The following is a 20,493-nucleotide window of genomic DNA, read 5'->3' as shown; positions in this document are numbered from 1 at the left end:
ACAGCATATCCCAGGCCAACTTCTCACAGTGGCGAATAAAGGACAATTTTAAATGACCCTATAAACCTAATCAGTGATGTGCTCACTTACCTATGTATATATATATATATTATATATATATAATATATATATGTATGTATATATTTTGTGCTGCCGTTGGTGTGAAGGAGTCGGTATTTATGCTCAGTGATGCGCTCACTTGTTTTGCGTATTGATAATTGCAGTGTTGTCTTTCTGCAAGCACTCAAAATTGTTCTGTGATGTGCACACATGCATGTCGTGTAATTTACGTCTGTTCTCCACACCTGGATTCTACAGAGTTCATCTTAGCTTAGGTTGCAGAGCAACGTACACTCTTCCATTCACTTGTCCAGCAGGGGAAAATTCTTTATCATATTACTTATATTTCTTGTGTGTTACCTCTATTTGTTCTTCATAATCTTCTGGGTTTTAGGGTGGTGCCATAACTCTCTTGCTCGTCAGTATTATTTCTTGTGGTTATGGCATCAGGGAATATTTGGAACCTTTCTCCTCCACAACGGCCTACATCAACTTCTGGGAATTCTTCACTCAAGTGGGAGAAATGGCAAGAGTATTTTGAAAATGACATTTCTACTTTTGCCGATGAAGATCTCACTCCGGATAGGAAGAAGGACATTTTACTACACTGTTTGGGGGCTCAAGGCATGAAAATTTATAATAGCAGCAACAAGAAGCTCAGACAGAAAAATCCTCCATAGCATTTATATACACATCACCTTTCCTATCCTATCTACTTCAAACTCACTGTTTGTGTTGCGGTTGACAGATTTAAACTCTGCCACCGAAAACAAGGGGTGGAGGAATCCGAGGAAGGTTTTGTGGCTGCACTTAAACTTAGCATTAACTTGTCATTTTGGCAAGTTGCATGATGAATTTATCGGTGACCAAATTGTGATGTGGGCTGTCCAATTGCAATATACAAGACAAACCATGGGCGAAAGGGGAATCCTCTCTCCAAGAGGTGATCGACATCGTTAAGAGTGCAGAATTATTGGGAAGGTGTGCGAAAGCTGTTTTGTCGGAGGAAAAGAGGAAATCTGGTATAGATGAGAATGCTATGATTGCCAGAGTCAAAAAACATGAGGAACATTTCTCGTAAACCCTTATCTCAGTCTAGTTCTAGAAGAAGGGACATAGTAAACAAGTCCAAGATGGGTGGTGAAAAGAAATGTTTTAGGTGTGGTAGCAAGTTCCATTTGGCAAATGACAAGAATTGCCCTGCAAGCAAGCAGAAGTGCTTAAAATGTGGGATTGTTGGGCATTATTTCAAAGTGTCTCAAAGTAAATCTAAGAGGGATGTCAATGTAAAATTTGCAGAACCGGTTAGTTTTGATGAATCTATTTCCTCAGTTGAGGAAGATTTGAATCTATGCGTATTACATGTGGATGATGAAGTTCTCAATGTGCAGGGTAAAAGGAAGAAACTGATGTTCGAAATGTCCATTGGTGGTGCTTAGGTCTCCATAATAGTTGATTCCGGATCACCCTATACCATAATTAACAAGGAGGTGTGGTTGTATACATTTGTACCTGTGGTAGGGAACTGTTTGAAATGGGGGTCTCTAGTTGGCAGAGTTAGGGACCTTTGTCCAAGTAAGAACCTTTCCTTTTAGTCAGGATAAGGGGGATACACTACTGAAATAACCCACGGTCCCCTCCTTGGTAGCTTGGCATGAGCAGCCAAGCTTATCTCAGTGGCCGTGTGTAATGCATTCTCAAATAACCAACAGTAGTATAGTGAAAAAACTACAAAAGGACACCACATCAGTGTAGAAAAATATCCAATATTTTTATATATCTAAGACAAGAACAAAACAATAAAAATGCAACGTACAGTACTTTAGAAATACATACTTTGCAAGATATCCTTAAAATTGCAGAAATATCTCACAAGCACAGTTCATATGAGTCAGTAGCTCCGGCCGGGGCTACGGCGATGCTGCAAACAACAGAGTCTAACAGTTACAGCTGACTGCGTCAGTACGGGCCAGCGAAAGCGTGGACAGACTCAGTAACATTACCTTTCTCGTTGCGGCTGGTACGTTGGAGTGAGCCGGCCATGGCAACCGTCGAGGTTGTGTTACAAAATGGAAGCGGTGCAGGGTGTAGTGCCCTCTCGATGTGGTGCAGGAAGCGGCTCAGTGATGATCATCAAGACGGCATCAGTGAGACCAAGGCTTACGGTGCAGGCGAGGCAGTGCTCGATGTGATGCTGGCAGGTTGTGGTACAGGTGACAGAGCCGGTTAGCGGGAGCTGGCGTCAATCGGCCCCGACTGCTGTGTGGGGCGAGGCAGTGCATTGTGAAACTTACGAGCGGTGCCACCAGCCATGATGCGGTCACTGGTGTCGAAGTCAGCAGCAGCGACAGCGTCGGTGAGACCAGGATGGTGAAGTGAAGCAAGGCGGTGTGGAGTGCGGTGTCCACAGGTCAAGGTGCAAGCAGTGGCTTGGTGGCGTCGCTCGTCGCCGGTGAGACCAGGGTTGCGGTGCGAGATGCGGATGGTGCCTTCTGCAGTACCGTCAGGACACAGAGCCAGCGATGGAGTCGGCTGCGTTTCCCTTCTCTGTGGCCAATGAAACAGTGGTTCCAGAAGCGGTACACAGAGGTTGGTGGAGTCTTTGCACTCCCCGAGACTTCAGAACGGGAGGCAAGCTCCGGACCTGGGGCAGACTTTCCCTTCGTCTCTCCGTCGTATCTATACCTTACCCCCTTCCCTATCCCCTTTCCCTTCCTAACTCCATTCTACTCACCCTCTATGTTCTTTAAATGTTTTTAATGGTATGTTTGTTTGATAATTTGTAACTGATGTAATTTGGCAACTATGTGGAACCTTATGTCAAGCGCTCGGATACCTTCGGGTCTAGCCAGCGCTATATAAAGCTCTTTAAAATAAATAAATAAATACTTCAAGCCCTTGGAGATACTCAGCACAAGTAAAGAAAGTTCAGTCCTGTCCTTCCACTGCCCAAGGCCGAAGCAGGAACTGCAAGCCAACCCAACAAAGCAACAACACAGCACAGGGGCAGTACTCCTCCTGGCAGCTCTTCTTCTTAGCAGGTTCCTTGATTCCAGCAAGTTCTCAAGTGTTGGGCTCTGGGCCCCAATATTAATACTCAAAATTCCTTTGTTCTCTCAGGCAGAGTGTCTGTGCTTAGTCCAAACCAGTTATGTCCTCTCTAGTCCAGCATCCTAGCAGAAGGTGGGGGAAGCATTGTTCAAGGCAGACCAGGCCCATTCAGGTGTAAGGATATCTCCTACCACTACTCTAAATGCAGCCAGGTCTATTCAGCCCAGCCCCGACTCATCCAGGAAAGGCAGGACTCACCTTGACACCCCCCCGCCAGTGGCTGTCTGAAGAGAATGCACATCCCCTGTCACTCCAAAGCCAGACAGTCAATCCACAAACCCAGCAGAGGCACACAGGATGGCTAAGCAAGAAAATACATACTTTTTAAAAGTGTTATTTTTTCAAACACAGGACATAAAAATCATCTTTACTAAAAGATGCATTTTTATATTCTGAGTCCAGGCATACTAAACTCCATCTCCCTATCTTGTCCCAATGTGAAATTATGCTTATAAGATGTTATAAGTAAAACTCCCATTCTTTCCTATGGGACAGATAGCCTTGCAGTGGCGAAAAATGAAATACCCTGTAATTCACCACAAGGACATGTTACACACACTAGTACATGTCCTACCTTTAACATGCACAGGACCCTGCCTGCAGGGGTACCTTGGGCCTACCTTAGGGGTGACTTATATGTAAGAGATGGGAAGGTTAAGGCCTGGCAAGTGGTTGCACTTGCCAGGTTGACATGGCAGTTATAAACTCCGTGCAGACTCTGCAGTGACAGGTCTGAGATACCTTTTCAGGGCTACTCATGTGGGTGGCACAATCAGTGCTGCAGGCCTACTAGTTTTAGATGCAAACAATGGTTCTGCAGGCCTACTAGTAGCATTTGATTTACAGGCCCTGGCACACTCAGTGCACTTTACTGGGGGCTTACCAGTAAATCAAAATATGCCAATCATGGAAACAACAATCCATAATAACAATTTACAACAGGAGCACCTGCACTTTAACATGGATCAGCAGTGAAAAAGTGCGCAGACACACTAAACCAGCAAAAACAGTCAAAACCATGAGGTCAGAAAGCAAAAGGACAGGGGACACACGCCAAAAGATGCCAAGTCTAACAGGATCCATTTAGCGATTCCTGACATCTCTCCCAATTATTTACTGGGGAACCCATCGATGTGTTAGAATATAGGGAACTATGTTTCCGATTCAAAGGCAAAGAAATAAATGGGAAACTGTATGTGTTTGCTGTTGGTCCTTCTGTGCTTGGATGGTTGGTTCAGGGTGAGTTGGGAATAGTATTAGATCTCAATAGTCCAGATCCTCCGATTGTAGGCAAAACACTGGAAGAATTTGGCACCATTATTGCTAAAAGACATCACAGGGTTTTTTCCGGTAAAATTTGGAAATTAAAGGGTTTCCAACACAGAATACAACTTAAACCGGGTGCAGTTCCATGTGTACACAAATCAAGGAACATTCCCTTCTTTATTAAGGGTGAGGTGGAGGAAGAGCTTCGCAAATTACAAAAAGCAGGAATTATTGAGCCTGTTGAGCCTGCGGAGTGGATCGCATCCCTGGTCATAGCTAAAAAGGCTAACTGGAAACTATGTTTATGTGTGGAACTCCTAGATCTGAAGAAGAATATTCTTATTGATCAGTTCCCTTTACCTAAAATTAGCTAAATACTGTCACGCACCAGTGGAATCAAGTGGTTTTCCATGATTGAGCTCACTGCTGCATATCCTTAAATACCACTTCATCCCAACAGTAAGTGTCTAACTCCCTTGTGACACCTTTTGGATGATTTAGGTTTAGAAGTGTACCCCATGGGTTAGCTTCAGCTGCAGCAATGTTTCAGAGATTGATGCAGCTCATTTTCAAGGATGAGACAGACTTATTAATTTAGGTCTTACGGCTGATATTAGGAAGTGCAAATTTGCGAAGACTAATGTCACCTACCTTTGGCATGAGATTACAGGAACAGGTAATAAACCCGAGAAAAAGTTATTGTCTGCCATAAGGGAAGCCCCATCTCCCAAAAATAAGGATTATGTAAGAGCTTTCTTAGGTCTCGCAGAGTTCCATGCCAAATTCATGCAGGATTTCTCCTCTAAAGCTTTCGTATTAAGACAACTTATAAAGCTGAAAAATAAATTTGAGTGGACAGATGTGTGCGAAAAAACATTTTTAAACATTAAGGGCCCGATTACGATCCTGGTCGGAAAACCCTCCATACAGCTCGGATCCAGAGGGCTTTCTGACCGGCTCGTGCTTCGGAGCTCCAAGCGCCCGAGTACGATACGAGTATGCGCGGATGGACTCGGGTCACTCGGAGCCCCATTGTAGTCAATGGACGCCTGTTGTACGTCGCGTACATAGGATGCCATTGACGGAAAGGGCGCCCCCTGTTGTGAGGACGCATCGGTGACACCCGCACTGTACCTGCATGTGGTCCCCCCCTGTGATGGACTCGTAAGGCTACGGGTGAAGAGGGGCCCTCTACGGTCCCCCGAAGTCCGCTTCCAGGAGGTTTTACGTGTCAGAGGTTTCTACTCGATCCGGCGGTCCGAATCGTGCATTGTACTTGCTTGGTCGGAAAACGGCTCCATTGCACAGCATGGTTTGGCTACAGACGAGACGTACGGAGCGGTTCGGTCACGGATACGATTCGGTCGGCGATTACACGATTATCACATCGTACTTCTCTCTCGTACAGCTGTACGTGTCGTTTGGAAATCACGCGTATGGCTCGGACTGTTTCCGGCCGGATCACGTTCTGCGCCCTTCCGAGCAAGATCAGAATCGGGCCCTAAGAAGGAAATTTATGAGACTCCATCCTTACAAGGCTTTGACCCCTCTTTGTATTGTATTGTGACTACGGATAGAGGTCTTGGTGCGGTGTTAAGCCAAGTTGATTTGAATGGTACCGAAAGAACCATTGCATTTGCCTCCTGTTCTAGTATACCCACAGGAGAAAGGTACTCCGTCATAGAGCGGGAGGCTCTAGCGTGTGTATCGGGTTTGGAGTATTTCAGGCAGTACATCTGGGGGTACAGGATTACTTTCAGAAGTGATCATAAACCTCTTATGAAAGTCATAACTATAATGGGACTGCAAAGTGCTTCACCACGTTTGGCACATATGTCTGTGAGAATGATGGATTTCAATTATGAGGTATAATATGTCCCAAGTGTCAAAAACGTGGTAGCAGATTTTATGAGACGTTTGCCATTACCCTTTGAGAAGGAATCGGTTACGGATTTAGGTCATTTTGTGTTGCGAATATTCTAGAAGAAATCCCCTGTATTTCACAGTCAGAATGGTTGCCAGCTCAGAATGCTGATGCAGTTTTGTGCAAAGTGAGCAAATGTATCAGGGGTGGTTGGGCCGAAAAGGTGGTCATTCCAGTGAAACTGCATACGTTTTGGGAATTGAGACATGAATTGTCTTTGGAAGGAGGCCTAATTCTGAGAAATGGTAAAGTGATACCTCCTGAATGTCTTCAGTCCAAAATTCTTGACATTAGTCATGAGGGACATTTAGATATTGGCAAAACAAAAAGTAGAGTAAAAAATTTGTACTGGTGGCCAGGGACAGAAAATGAGAGAACGGTGAGCAACCGCTCGGCTTGTGAAAATTCTGAAAAATCTCAATGCACCTTTAGACCACCTTTGCAACTGCTTTCTGGTCCCAGTATGCCATGGATGAGGTTGGAGATTGACATAACAGGCCCGATTTGGGAGAATGGAGAACAAATGTACCTTATTGTTCAAAGTGGGCAGAAGTAGAGGTAGTACATAAAACTGATGCTAGTACTATTATACATTTTTTGCAGTCGTTATTTTTGAGAGAGGGTTCATCCGAATGCATTGTGAGCGACAATGGCCCCCAATTCATTTCTGATAGCTTCAGGAAATGTATGAGGTATAATGGCATCATGCACAAAACAACTATCTGTACCACGCAGCTGGAAATAGCGCAGTTGAGAAGTTTAATTGTGTGATCAAAGGAATCTTACAACTAGCAAATAATTATTCAAGTTGGAAAAAGGAATTGATACATAATCTGTGGACTTTCCATATCACTGAGTGTGAATGAACGGATTTGACCCCCTTTGTCATTAAGAGGCAGAACTCCCATCACCAAAGATAATGTAGGATGGATGTCCGCACGCAAGAAAGCCAGTTGGTCTTTGGTAGGCAAGAAGGAGAAACGTCAAAACTCTCAGAGCACTAGTAAAAAAAATTATGATTCCAAACCTGGAAGCAAACCCGTTAACATTGAGACTTCTGACAGTCAGAGTGGAAAGGAGTGGTTTTTTTTAATGGGACAGTTATTTTTCACAGCCCATGGTGGTTGAGAAAGTTTTCTGTAATTCTGCCCTTTTGAGTGATGGCAAGACTTGGCATTATTCGTCTTTGTCTTTGTGCAAGGAGGAGGAAAGGGCTATGCAGCGGCAAACAGATTCAGTATGCCATAGGCTAATCGAACAACCACAAGTTTGATTGGCTTTTGGATGATGAGATCATGGAGGAAAGAATCTGTGAGGGTGTTGCGAGTGAAACATTGGGAGAAATGGTTGTGCAAATTGGAAGCAGAGTGCAGATTGAGGGCAAGGATGAAGGGGCCATTGATGGAAACGAGGTAGAAGCATTGGAGATCAAGCTGCACTTAGAAGGAGCGAAATACAAGGCATGGATGATGAGGTTGTTGAACAGGATGTTTCCAATCACGATAACTCTCTTACAGTAGAAAGTACTAGGAGAGAACACAATACGATTAGACAGGGCAAGGAAGTTAAAATACCCGCTAAGTTACGGGATTATGTGTGTGAATAGTATGTATTTACTTTATTAACTCCATAGGCGTGGGGGTATCATCTATAGTTATTTTCTCTATGTTTCTTGTTATCCTACATATATTACTATGGTGGGGTTTATTTCTGTGATCCTTTACCTGTCCTATCCCCTCAAATATTTTATTTCCCACCATGTACATTCTTATTCATTATGCATTGTATAGTCTTGTCACTGGATGTGTACCATGTTTCCTGGAGGAATTTTCACGTGTTTGATACAAAGAGGATGTGTTGTGGTTTACTTAAAGGCCACGCGAAGACCCTTCTTGCCACGTGCGTATGCCCAAAGCCTTAATACGGAATTACATTCCATTAGGAACCTTGGGCATAGGCAGCGGTTGAGGTTGTTTGTTCGCGTTGAGTCTTGATGGAGGGACAACACTCATCTTGGTGTCAGGGTATTCTTGAATAAAGATACTAACCTTCTTCTACGAACGTTGTTCGTGTTTATCTTTACAATTAATATTAGCAACATTAAACTTTCAGTAATGTGAGACCTATTGCATTACACAGGCTTGTTGAGACCTACAACGAAGTAGGGTTATCATCTTTCCAAGAGAAAAATACCGGCCCTTTTTCACATTTAAAGATTCTGCAAAGTCCCGAACATGAAACTTTAATTGAACGTTATGTGAAATTATTTGTATTCATTTTTCACATGGGTTTTCTGCCTTTGTTTACTTCAATTACCAGTCAAAGATCATTAAGGCAGCTGTACAACACATTCAAAGTGGTTTCTTCTTATATTTATAGTTTAAAGTAGCTTCTAAGAAAGGGAAAAATACCATCTTTAGGTGATTTTTCAAATCTTTGTACCTGCCAGAGCAGGGGGAAAAAACGGCTAGGGGACAACAATACAAGCAAGTGAAGCAGAAGACGGGCGGCTAGAAACTTTACCTGGGATCTTACAAGATAGCCAGGCTTCGCCTTCAGCCTTCCTACAAGAATGCACAAAATAAGTGTTAGAAAAACTCCATGGACAGGGCAACAAATGACGTCACTCTGGGCGGCCTTGACGTCACACACGCTCACCTCAGCACCTGGAAGCAGTCGCTTTGCACGAACAGTCGTGCACTCATCTTCGTTCACTTCCCGGGGCGGGGCGCCGTGACTCCGAAGGCGTGGCCTAAGCTCAGCCCGGACGTCTCTGAGACGCAACAGCGGCTGCGTGCACGTGAGCGTGGGAGGAGCACCCGGCCTGCAGAGCGGTAGGTGCGGAGTGGGGGCTTCCATGTTACGTCACATTCAGACCATCGTCGGGTGAGGGTGAACCAATACGTTTGAGGCCTGGGCAGGCAAGCGGCAGTTAGCCGTGCCGGTTGGTGTACAGAGCTGCGGCTCCCGTAGAATAAAGTGAAGGTGAAAGTGGCTGACGTGCCCATGACGTGGTACAAGCCGGATGGCTCTCGGTCTACGCCACAAAACTACTCGAAGGGTAAAAATCAACGGTATAGAAGAAGGACTACAAAGTCCAGGCAGGCTAAATGAGCACGTTAGGAAAGGCGTGTGTTTTAGAGGTAGGGGTGCAGCTTTTGTTTAGGAAGAGAGGTGGGCGAGCAGGGCACAAGTCCTAAACAAGCATTGGCATAGCCAATAGGTCTCGCTTCTGGGACCCTTGTAAGTATTTTTATGTGGTTCAATATCCTTTGTGCAACAACATCAACTGTTGCATGGCCAAACACTTATAAGGTCCCAAAAGCGAGACCTATTGGCTATGCCAATGCTTGTTTCATGTAATCATGTTGTACATCATTGGCATCAGGCGGGCAACTAGAGACAAATTTCGGGGGGCTGAACATTTTTTGGGAGGGGCTGATTCTTCCAGCCGTAACCACAGTGACTGTGAGAAGGGGTGAAAACATAACAAAAGCCTCATTTACATTTCAATGGTCTTTTACAGACCTGTGAAGTACTCAGGTGCGGCTGCAATTAGACGTCGCCAGCCGCGAAGCTGTGTCAGCCCGGGCTGACACACACGACAGGGGGGGGGGGGGGGGCTGAAGCCCGGTGAGCCCAATGGGTGTTGCGCGCCTGATTGGCATCATGAACAAAAGGCATTGGCAGACCAGGGGCACTCAAACATAAGACCTATTGGCTTTGCCAGTGTTTGTTCTTAAAGGGGTTATCCTGTGGGTAATCTCCCAATCATAAAGCCCCAGCTGACATAATCCAATAAAGCAACATTATAGACTACTAACTGTTGGTCAATGTTAGGAAATGTCAGGTGTGTGTATGAGAATTGTTTTTTTCTCTTCGCTTGAGGGCCCCTTTAAACTTTTGGTAAGGCACACCTTGGAACCACATAGATGCCAACTCTACAACATTTTGGTTAAGGCAAGTTTTTATTTTTAAATGTAGGTGAGGCTTTAACTTTTAATTGCATAGGAAAGGGCAGCATGTACACTTCATGATTGTGGCAAAAGCAAAGGTGTGTATTTTTTAGTAACAAAAAAGTAGGGAGAACGACAGTCAGGCTCTGCCATAGCAGGTCTGTTGACGTGTATGGAAGGAGGCTGACAGACTGCTGCGACAGCCCCATCCTTCATGACTCAGCCTTCCAATGGTAGGGACAACAGCATTTTTTAAAGCCAGGAAACAATCTCAAGTTTTTCAACTTATATATTGTTATTTATGTTTATGGGTAACTCCTTTTTTTAACCCTAGAGCTTTATAAAAGTTCCAGTCAGATGAGTACTGTCAGATAAAAGTAGTTTGTCAGGCAAGTCCATTGTACCAGTTGCACGAGAACCAATCCGCGTGCGCCGATATGCTCATTTTAAAGATTTTTATTTCTGTAGTTTGCATTAGTGTTAATCATATCTGGAAAATATTTCATCAAAAAAGTTGTTTTTGCATGAAATGTGTAACTGTTAAGGGAAAACACTGAGCGCATCTTGAAAGGCTGGTTGAAAATTATAAAAGTAGCATTTCTTTAAAAACTGCAAATGTGCTGCCAACGCCGAATGTTACCTTCACCAACGTGCTGTACTCGTGTTTCTTTTAAAAACCTGTTGGAATCATGGTAGTGTTTCGTTGTTTTTCTCTAGTAATTGCTTAAAATGATTGCAGCCTGTGAAGCAAGCAATATTTTGTTGTCACCCGAGGAGTGTGTTTAGTGATGAGAGGCGAGCGTGTCACGCGCTGGCCTGGCCTCTGCTTCTGTTCTGAGAGAAGTGGCTGTATTGTATTTCTTGACCTTTGTGGTTCCACTTGTCTGGCGTGGTTAGTGTATGCCACAGGCAATACAATTAGTGCAAGGAATCCGCAGGCCCGCACATGCACCTGCTTTACGGGGAGGGGCTGTGGTGGGGGCAGCGATCTAATCGCCTCAGACAGAGATTGTTTCCTAACGTTATTTCGGATAAATAAACTGCAACAATTGTTCCAGAGAAATTACACATGTGAAATGAGAACTCACAAAAAGTATGCAAGGTGTGCCAAAGTAAACAGTACACGTTGAGGCTTGCCTAGGCCGACGTTGCCCCTGTCAAGATGTCTGTCACAGAGGCAGAGTAAAACACGAGCAAAAAATAGACCAGCATTGGCCGTGCCGCCTTGAAAGTGAGGCGGCCGTGAAAGTGAAAGTGATCGCGATGCACTTAATGACCTGCGACGGAGGAAAGACAGATGGCGGTTGCACGTGTGCACGTGCGCGTAACCGCAAGCTTGAGGCTAGCAAAGAGTGTGGTAGCACTTTCAAAACCCACTTACTAAATGTCTTGCAGAGTAGCGCATGTGCTGGCTCAGGCGAGACCTAAAAAAGAAGTGGGGGGACGCTGTCGTCACAACAGGAAGTGACATCCCGAAAGGTGGCTTGCACCATCAGAATCATTGCCTCCCGTCGCTCACCCCTTAGATGCGATTGCATCAGAGAAGCCAGCGCGTGAGCAGCATTCTGAATGAGCTCCGATCTCGCCCCAGAGAGGCCAAAGAGTGAATGTGTGGCTCCATTTGCTCGAGTTATCGAGCTCCCGGTAAAATAAGTGGGGGGACGCCGTTCACCCGCGTGGTACCCCGACTCGGACCCTGTGGGTGAGCGAACAGATTAACAAGGAGAGAGAGGAGAGGATGTGGTCCGTCAGCTAGACTGCCGACTGTGGTGCTGGAAACCAAGATTCGAGCCTCGGGGTCGCGTCCACATCCTGTGATTCTGGGCAAATCACTTAATCTCCCCGTGCCTGAATGTGTCCTTGTGTAACGTAACCGGTGCTCATGTAAACCACTGGGTCGAGTTTGTGCTATATAAATATTCATTAAAAAAAAAGGAGCCCGGAGCTGAGGGTAATTCTGTCTCTAAGAGCTCGTGCACAAGCTGAGCCCTGAAAATATATGACATGGTAATCGTGCCACAAAGATCATTATAACATAAGGTATTTTGCAAACCCCCAAAAAGTGCATTTCTTTACACAAAATATCTTTCACCTTAAAACATCAAATTACATTATCTCATGTGTAGGCAGGTATTACAAGTGATAGTTATTAAACATACACTGAGGAACATTCCTGTACCCGCCCTGATGACAATGCTATTAGTGAATAAAGAGGCAAGTCATTTGTCAGGTGAACCCTATATGTGGTCGAAATTCTTATTATACATGGAGCAATATTATGCTCCATTAAATCAAACAGAAGAGGTTTTTGCACAGCGCCCATCCTGAACTCACATATTTGAAAGTGTTCTAATCTGCTAATAAAAAATAGGCTTGCACAGTAAAATAAAGTATTTGTCTAGACTCACACAATTTTTGAATCAGGGAGGCCATGATTGATCCCAGGTTTTTCAGTATGCAATCCAGTCAATAAATATCCCTTTCTGACATCAACGGTTAATGCTTTGTCCTAAATTCTTGAAGGAAAATATTGGAGTGTGGGTGACTGGTAGAATACAGATTTTATGTTTGGCATTTTTATTTTGCGCAGACTTTGTCTAAGGACATAAGAGTCATTCACAACAGACACATGAGTGTTGCGCCTTTTTTTCTGTCCCAGGGAGATTTGACGGGATCCACAGGATGCTCACTCAAGGTTCGGATTTAAACCTTGTTCCCCATGTTGTACGATCAGCAGCTGCTAGGCACATCACCTCCTGTGAAAGCTCAGCCAGTTTTGGGCTGGTATTTCAATACAAACTTGTATAATTTCTTAGGGCTGGTTAGGTCTCGCCTGTCGATGCGCATGCGCATCGAGCAAGCGAGACTATAGGGGCTCATCGACTCTTTATCCAACTTGCAAGGAATCGTGGCGATTCCTTGCAGTGCCCGTGACTTTTAAGCTCAATGCGCATGCGCATTGAGCTTAAAAGCGCGTGCACATGGCCCCAGCCGCCTGCCTTGCCTACTCTCCCGCCCCCTCACTTCTTGATTGCACGGCCGCTAGGCCGTGCCTCCCCTACTCCTCCTCCTACTCTCCTCCCCTCCCGTCTGTTCCCGCACTCCTCCCACACCCCCCTACTCCTCCTCCTACTCTCCTCCTACTCTCCTCCCCTCCCGTCTGTTCCCGCACTCCTCCCACACCCCCGCTCCGCCCCCTCACTCTCTCTGCCCGCCCGCTCTCCACTCCACGGCTTTCTTTTGGGCCTCCATAGCTACTGCCTCTCCCAGCCCCCAGCCTGCCCCGGTGTTGGCTGCATAAACACCGACCGTCTGTCTGCAACTTGAATAGAAAGAATCCCGAAAATGCTATTTTTTGTCCGCTATGCAAGGTACACGGGGCCTGTTTGTTTTGGATCTCCCCGGGCATTCCTTATCTGTCATTCATTCTTCCCCGCTCGGGGATTCCCGCGCTGAAGACGTCACAAGACTTCGCACCCACGGACACGCCTGGGCTTGTCCCGGCACCAGGGCTTGAAAAACACATTGCCACGGCCTGTTTCTTTATTTTTATATTCAGTAACTCGGACTCGGCTCTTTCTGTGTTCCAGTTCTGTAACGTGATGCGAAGAGCTGAACCGGGTCAACATTTATACAAGCACAAAACAGCACCCGCTTCCAATGTTAGAACCATATCCTATATCTGCATATGTCCCTAGTGGCTCCATGTCATGTATGACGCACTTCTCGAATTCCTGGGTTTCTGCACTTCGCACGACCCCCTACTCCTCCTCCTACTCTCCTCCTACTCTCCTCCCCTCCCGTCTGTTCCCGCACTCCTCCCACACCCCCGCTCCGCCCCCTCACTCTCTCTGCCCGCCCGCTCTCCACTCCACGGCTTTCTTTTGGGCCTCCATAGCTACTGCCTCTCCCAGCCCCCAGCCTGCCCCGGTGTTGGCTGCATAAACACCGACCGTCTGTCTGCAACTTGAATAGAAAGAATCCCGAAAATGCTATTTTTTGTCCGCTATGCAAGGTACACGGGGCCTGTTTGTTTTGGATCTCCCCGGGCATTCCTTATCTGTCATTCATTCTTCCCCGCTCGGGGATTCCCGCGCTGAAGACGTCACAAGACTTCGCACCCACGGACACGCCTGGGCTTGTCCCGGCACCAGGGCTTGAAAAACACATTGCCACGGCCTGTTTCTTTATTTTTATATTCAGTAACTCGGACTCGGCTCTTTCTGTGTTCCAGTTCTGTAACGTGATGCGAAGAGCTGAACCGGGTCAACATTTATACAAGCACAAAACAGCACCCGCTTCCAATGTTAGAACCATATCCTATATCTGCATATGTCCCTAGTGGCTCCATGTCATGTATGACGCACTTCTCGAATTCCTGGGTTTCTGCACTTCGCACCCAGGCAATTTGAGCAACGCCATTAAAGCAATTTAAAAGGCTATTGTATGTAATGCACACGCAGACAGAGCCAATAGTTTTAGCTTTTGAAAAGTGAACAATTGTTTTATTTACCTTCGCTAAGGCAGCGTGTGCAAAAGCGATCACAAACATCCCTCACAGATCAGTTACAATACTGACAGCACTATCGACTGAGGGAAAACGTGCACCTCATAGGGATCATTTACAATACTGATAGCATCTCAAAACCCTCAGTACGAAGAGCAGACACCTCTGGTGGCAGGAGACGTACTCAAAGAACAGATACAGCACTGGTAGGGAAAGTGCAAGCTTCCTTCACACACAACTCAGTTACAGTGCTGACAACCGTGGTACACATATCCTCTCACACAAAACAGATATGGAAGGAGTGCACACTTTTATTGCACTGTGAACATTCACAAGAAATACAGCAGTGTTTCAAGTACCCTCACACAACGAACAGAAACAGCACTGGTGGCAGAAGTGCACGTTTTCCTCACACAGAGACAGTTTACAACCATGTCCCCTCTTGTGCAAGTACCATCACGCAAGGAACAGATACAGCACTGGTATGAAAAGTGCACGTTTTTTTCACACACTAATCAGTTACAGTGCTGACAGCAGCGACACACATATTCTCTCACACAAAACAGACAGAGAACTGGAATGAGTGCAGACTTCCATAGCACAGCGAACATTAACAAGAATGACAGTAGTTTCAAGTACCTTCGCACAAAGAACAGACACAGCACTGGTGGCAGGAGCGCCAGTTTTCCACACACATAGATGGCTTACCACATTGGTACAAGCATACCCTCATACAAAGAACAGACACTACTGGTGGGAGGAGTGCAAGCTTCGCTCGCACATAAATATTTTACCACAGTGCCCACACTGGCACAAGTATACCCTCACACAAAGAACAGATACAGCACTGGTGGCAAAGTGCAAGCTTCCCTCGCACATATATGTTTTACCACACTGACGATACTGGTATAAGTATCCCCTCACGCAAAGAACCGGCAATGCATTGGTGGCAAAGTGCAAGCTTCCCTCACTCACCCTCAACCCCTCACCCTCACTCACCCTCAACCCCTCACCCTCACCCACCCTCAACCCCTCACCCTCACCCTCAAACCTTCACCCTCAACCCCTCACTCACCCTCACTCTCACTCACCCTCACTCAGCCTCAACTACTCCCCCTCACCCTCACTCACCCTCAACCCCTCACCCTAACTCACCCTCACCCTCACTCACCCTCAACACCTCAGTCACCCTCACCCTCACTCACCCTCAACACCTCACCCTCAACCTCAACCACTCACCCTCACTCACCCTCACCCACCCTCACTCACCCTCACTCACCCTCACTCTCACTCACCCTCAACCCCTCACCCTCACTCACCCACCCTCACCCCCACCCTCACTCACCCTCAACCCCTCACCCTCACACAGTGCAATAGGTCTCAGACCATTTCAGTTAGAGCTTTTAGAAATGTTTATGGCTTTTTTTTATTTGTAATTCTTTAGCATTGGCTACAGGAAACAAAAATGCTAAACATTTACAAAAAAACCTCATAAACAATTCTAAAAACACTAACTCTAATGGTGCGAGACCTATTGCATTTCCAATGCTTGTTTTTAACATGTCATTCCTGCTTCTGCTTTAATTTTCATCAACAATCAACATCTAGAATGGTTCTAAAATGTTCCTGATGTTTCGAAGCGTTTTCCTTTTGTATGTGCTGTTTTAAGTGTCTCCGTGGAAAGGAGAAGGAAGTGTCTTTTGCTATTTTTTTTGCTAGCAATACTCAGAAATGTGCTTGTTAATCTGTAAAGTGAAATCTTTGCGTTCCCTGTTGGAAAAAAAAATTCCAGACCCCTCCTTTAACCCAGTTATCGGTGAGACAATTGTGCAAACCATCACCGAGAAAGTCAAACAGAACACATCTGGAAGTACAGAAGTAATTATTTGACTATAAGCTGGGTTGTGCTTACACTACTGTAGTGTGTTTGTTTAAAGAGCGCTGAGCTTCAGAAAAACATTGCTCTAGCTAGACTGCTGCACTAGGTCTTTAAAGCAGTTCCCATCTCCACAATATAATGTAGCAAAACAGGACTGGTGGAAGTGTGAATATACATACCCTTTTTACTCTGTTGTACATGTTTGCCCAAAGTTCTCTTCAAAACTAGCACATGTATATCCGTCAAAAAACTGGAAATGTCTTTGCAAATCCAGACCATCTACTCACCCTAATCACCAAAGCCATCTTCCATCAAGGTGTGGATGTGCACTTTCCAGTACATCAAGCCAATAAAGAACTGGCAAATGTTTCTTAATCATTCCAAGCCATGGATCAGTCTTAGAGACTCAACAGCTAATGATTGACAACCGCTTCAATAGTAAATCCCATCACAAGCGCCCTCCTACCCAGACCAATCCTGGGGAATCACACTTTGTTACTTGTGGTAGAATGACTTTCCGCCTACATGATGGGTTGGTTGCGAGCTCATAGGTACCACAAGTTCCAGCCATGGTTCCCTTAAATGCAGCGCCTATGAATTCACATTCAATGTACATCTAATACAGAATTGATTGTGCAAGCTGGAAAAACCTTTTCTTTGACTGTGTAGTGAAATTGTAATTCCAGAAATGCGAGTTTTTTTGGTTTGTTTTTTTATTGTTAAGCTTTTTAGACAACTATTATTGAAACCGTTTGTTGAAGCTCTGTGGTTGTAGTCAAGCTGCAACCTTGTCTCCACCAGGTTTAGGAGCTTAATAAAAAAATGTCAGTGATTCACTGGGACCCCTTCTCGTACATGTAAGTATACACAGCCCCTTGGAGGAAAAGAAATCACATACTTCCAGGATAATATTGTTATACTTGCTAGATAAACCAAGGGTGCTTCAAGGGTCGGTAATGGAAACATTACCAGCACAAGAGTTTGTCAAGCCAGCAGGTGCTGAAGCCTGGCAGTAATTATTGGTGTCCTGAGGCACTCAATTATACATACAGTAGCCCCAAAGAAACGTTTATATTTTAATCTCTTTCACCCTTCTATAACAGTTGTATACTAGACAACATTACTTATTTTCTGAGCTAGGACAACTTTTCGTAGTTATTGCAGTTTCCTCTTTACAAATGTGTTTTTTTAAATTAAGGAAGCCAAAGAATAAATGAAGGAGATTCAGAATCCTTCAAATGTTTGGCTATTAATATTCGTGATTACCAATTTCTCCTACTCCAAATAGAAATAAAGTTACTAAATTGTTATTTGCACACCACCCAAGGCAGTCAGTGCCTCGGTTATTTAAGACCAAAAACAAGCCGCATATGTACATGTCACTCAGATGGTTACTTATATCCGGGGCATCAGTGTATTGTGTTGGGATATATTCTGGATAGTTTATCCTGGGTGTAAAATGCATGGTCTGGCATCTTGAAATGCTGTCAGGGACATCATACAAAGGAAAATAAACAATTAGTCTACTGAATTCATTATTAATATCAGTGTCTCCAGAGGTCTAATGCTGTTTTTTTTTTTTAGCCCAATTGATCTCATATTGAAATTTTCTGTATAATTCTGTGATAAACCAAGACTGTGTGATTCAAAGGATTATATTACTTTAAATGATTTTAACCTTGTTGCAGACTTTCAATGATATTGAGGCGGAAGAGAGTACATTTCAACTGATAATATGAAAGTAATAGATTGCATTATTAGTTTCCTTCCTTAGCTGCCTGAATTTTTGCAGATTTCCGGTTTCATTTATTTCTTGTTTGACTAAGACGCCATCCAAGTTACCTGAGGACTACAGGTTCCAGACTCCTCTGTTGGAGTTGCATGTGGGAAGAAAAAGGGCCAATAATCACTTCAAAAGATATCGCGTTATTATTTGCAACAGTTTGTGCAACCCTACCGACGCAATGGATTGCTTCGGTTGAGCAACTGGAACCTCTGTAAGGTCCTCAGCACATAAGCTCTGGAATGCGATGTCCAAATCACAGAGAAGCTGCCAATCTTTTACCATCTTTTGCAAAATCCTCAAAACCTGGCGGTTCAGATGTTTATCTGCATCTTCCAGCTTGTAAGCCCTGGGAAACCCTTTTGGGTAGCTATGCGCTATGTAAGACCTTGTAATAAAAGATGGCACATATACACCCAGCTCAGGTCACCTTTTATTCGACTGTTAATCCACTATCCAAGTTACCCGAGGACTGCAGGATCGAGACTCCTCTGTTGGCTTTGTGTGTGTGATAAAAAGGGGCAACTTCAGAAGCACTTCAAAAGTCGACGTGTATATCTGCAGCATGGGACATGCCCGGGTAAAAACTGGACCATGACGGTCCTGTCTTAATCCAGACGAAGCTGTGCCACCCATTGTGTCTGAGCCTTTTTTCAATTTTATTATGGCTAAAAGCAAAGACTTCAATCATTTTTAACAGTAAACCCACCATAGATCTCCCTTTAATTGTAAACTATTCGACAAGTTTGATGTGAGTGCTGAACAAGGAAGTTCATTTGCAGAGGAAACATTGAGGGTAGTGAAGAGTATAACTTCAGATTCTCCTCTCCTCCCTCCTGGTCAAAATACAAGTGAGGAGTTAACTGGCACAGAATTTGTTGAGTCTCTGGTAATCCTTGTGTATTCAGCTGTTCAGTGTCTATTGACTCCCCCCCCCCCCATGTTACTGCTTTAAAGCACCCCCACCGACCGCCCCAGTAAAAAATAATTCGAGAGAGACACTTTGCGGAAGAAGCCTTCTACAGAGTCAGATGCTCCCTGTAGGAAAGCTAAAAAGAATCCAGAAAATACAGATTTGCCCAATGTTGAAAGTGTCATTTGGTGGCTGGAATTTGTTTGGTAGGCCAGGGTAATACTGATCCTTTCATGTGGCCATAGTCTTTCCCCTGCTCCTCTTTTCTTTTGTATAACTAAAGTATCTCCCTCCCTACCCTTAATACTTTCCACTGTATCTCCTGGAAATACGACTGGAGTTATTCAAAGTTGGCGAACTCTGACTGGTAACTTTTATGAAACAATTTGATTGTCTTTGTCTACATGAGACATGGTCTGTGTTGACCCTTTCTAGTGCGAAAGACTTCTTGGGGGCATTATGAAAGCTTTTCTGGGAATATGTTCCGCCCATTGCTAACCAGTGATTTTGTGGTTTGTATATCACATTTGCTTGCAGAATTTGTTTTAGCATGTCTTTGTCCTTTCCATGGATCATAGCCTGTTTACCACCTCTGTGACTGACTCCTCGTTAGGTCGAGCTGGAAAAGCATGCGAAGCATGCGTCCAAGCTCGACAACTTATGTTGCCGACTTCTGGGAATGTGAGACACGAGTCGGCTACGCGCTTTTTGTGTCTCAGATTTGTCCTTGTGAGCGCGCTTTTGCCGCTGGCTGCTTGCTGTGTGGGCGCGCTTTCGCTTTCGGTTAACTTGCTCAATTGCCTCTCGGGCTCTAAGCACCAATGCCCTCTTGCCGGTGGAGCCTCGGGGGCTCTAAAAAGGATGTGCCCAGGCGTTGGAGAGAGAGCACACAGGGGCGGGCACCGGCAATGTGCCCCAACGCCCCCCTCTGCTACCAGTAACCCCGGTCCCACTCCCCGGTTTCTCCGGGTGCGGCGGAGCTCTTCTCCTTTGCTACCGGCTCCTCTCCACCTCCTCCACGGGACTCTGCTTCTAGGACGGCGGCGGGGCTCCCTCACTCCGGGGAGTGCCTTTCGGGGTAAGCCAGCGTCGCT

At 45.2% G+C, this 20,493-nt stretch overlaps 2 protein-coding genes across 2 annotated transcripts in view; one reads left to right on the top strand and one right to left on the bottom strand.

The window, feature by feature from the left end:
• The window catches only part of PAAF1 (proteasomal ATPase associated factor 1), a 146,681-nt gene extending 137,344 nt beyond the window's left edge, over positions 1-9,337 (bottom strand). Inside the window, exons 1-2 of the mRNA XM_078658561.1 lie at positions 9,020-9,337; positions 8,885-8,925 (exon numbers count right to left, since the gene is read on the bottom strand). Coding sequence (XP_078514687.1) covers positions 8,885-8,925; positions 9,020-9,066 — 88 coding nt within the window. The 5' untranslated portion in view covers positions 9,067-9,337. The remainder of the gene's footprint in view (positions 1-8,884; positions 8,926-9,019) is intronic.
• Positions 9,098-20,493, top strand: part of COA4 (cytochrome c oxidase assembly factor 4 homolog) — a 62,470-nt gene continuing 51,074 nt past the window's right edge. The window contains exon 1 of the mRNA XM_078658562.1: positions 9,098-9,195. The gene's annotated coding sequence lies outside the window, so the exon portion shown is untranslated. The remainder of the gene's footprint in view (positions 9,196-20,493) is intronic.

Source organism: Lissotriton helveticus, chromosome 8, assembly GCF_964261635.1.
Source record: "Lissotriton helveticus chromosome 8, aLisHel1.1, whole genome shotgun sequence".
Classification (NCBI taxonomy): Eukaryota; Metazoa; Chordata; class Amphibia; order Caudata; family Salamandridae; genus Lissotriton; species Lissotriton helveticus.
The sequence above is the reverse complement of the archived record's forward strand: the minus strand, read 5'-3'. Positions and strand labels throughout refer to the sequence as shown.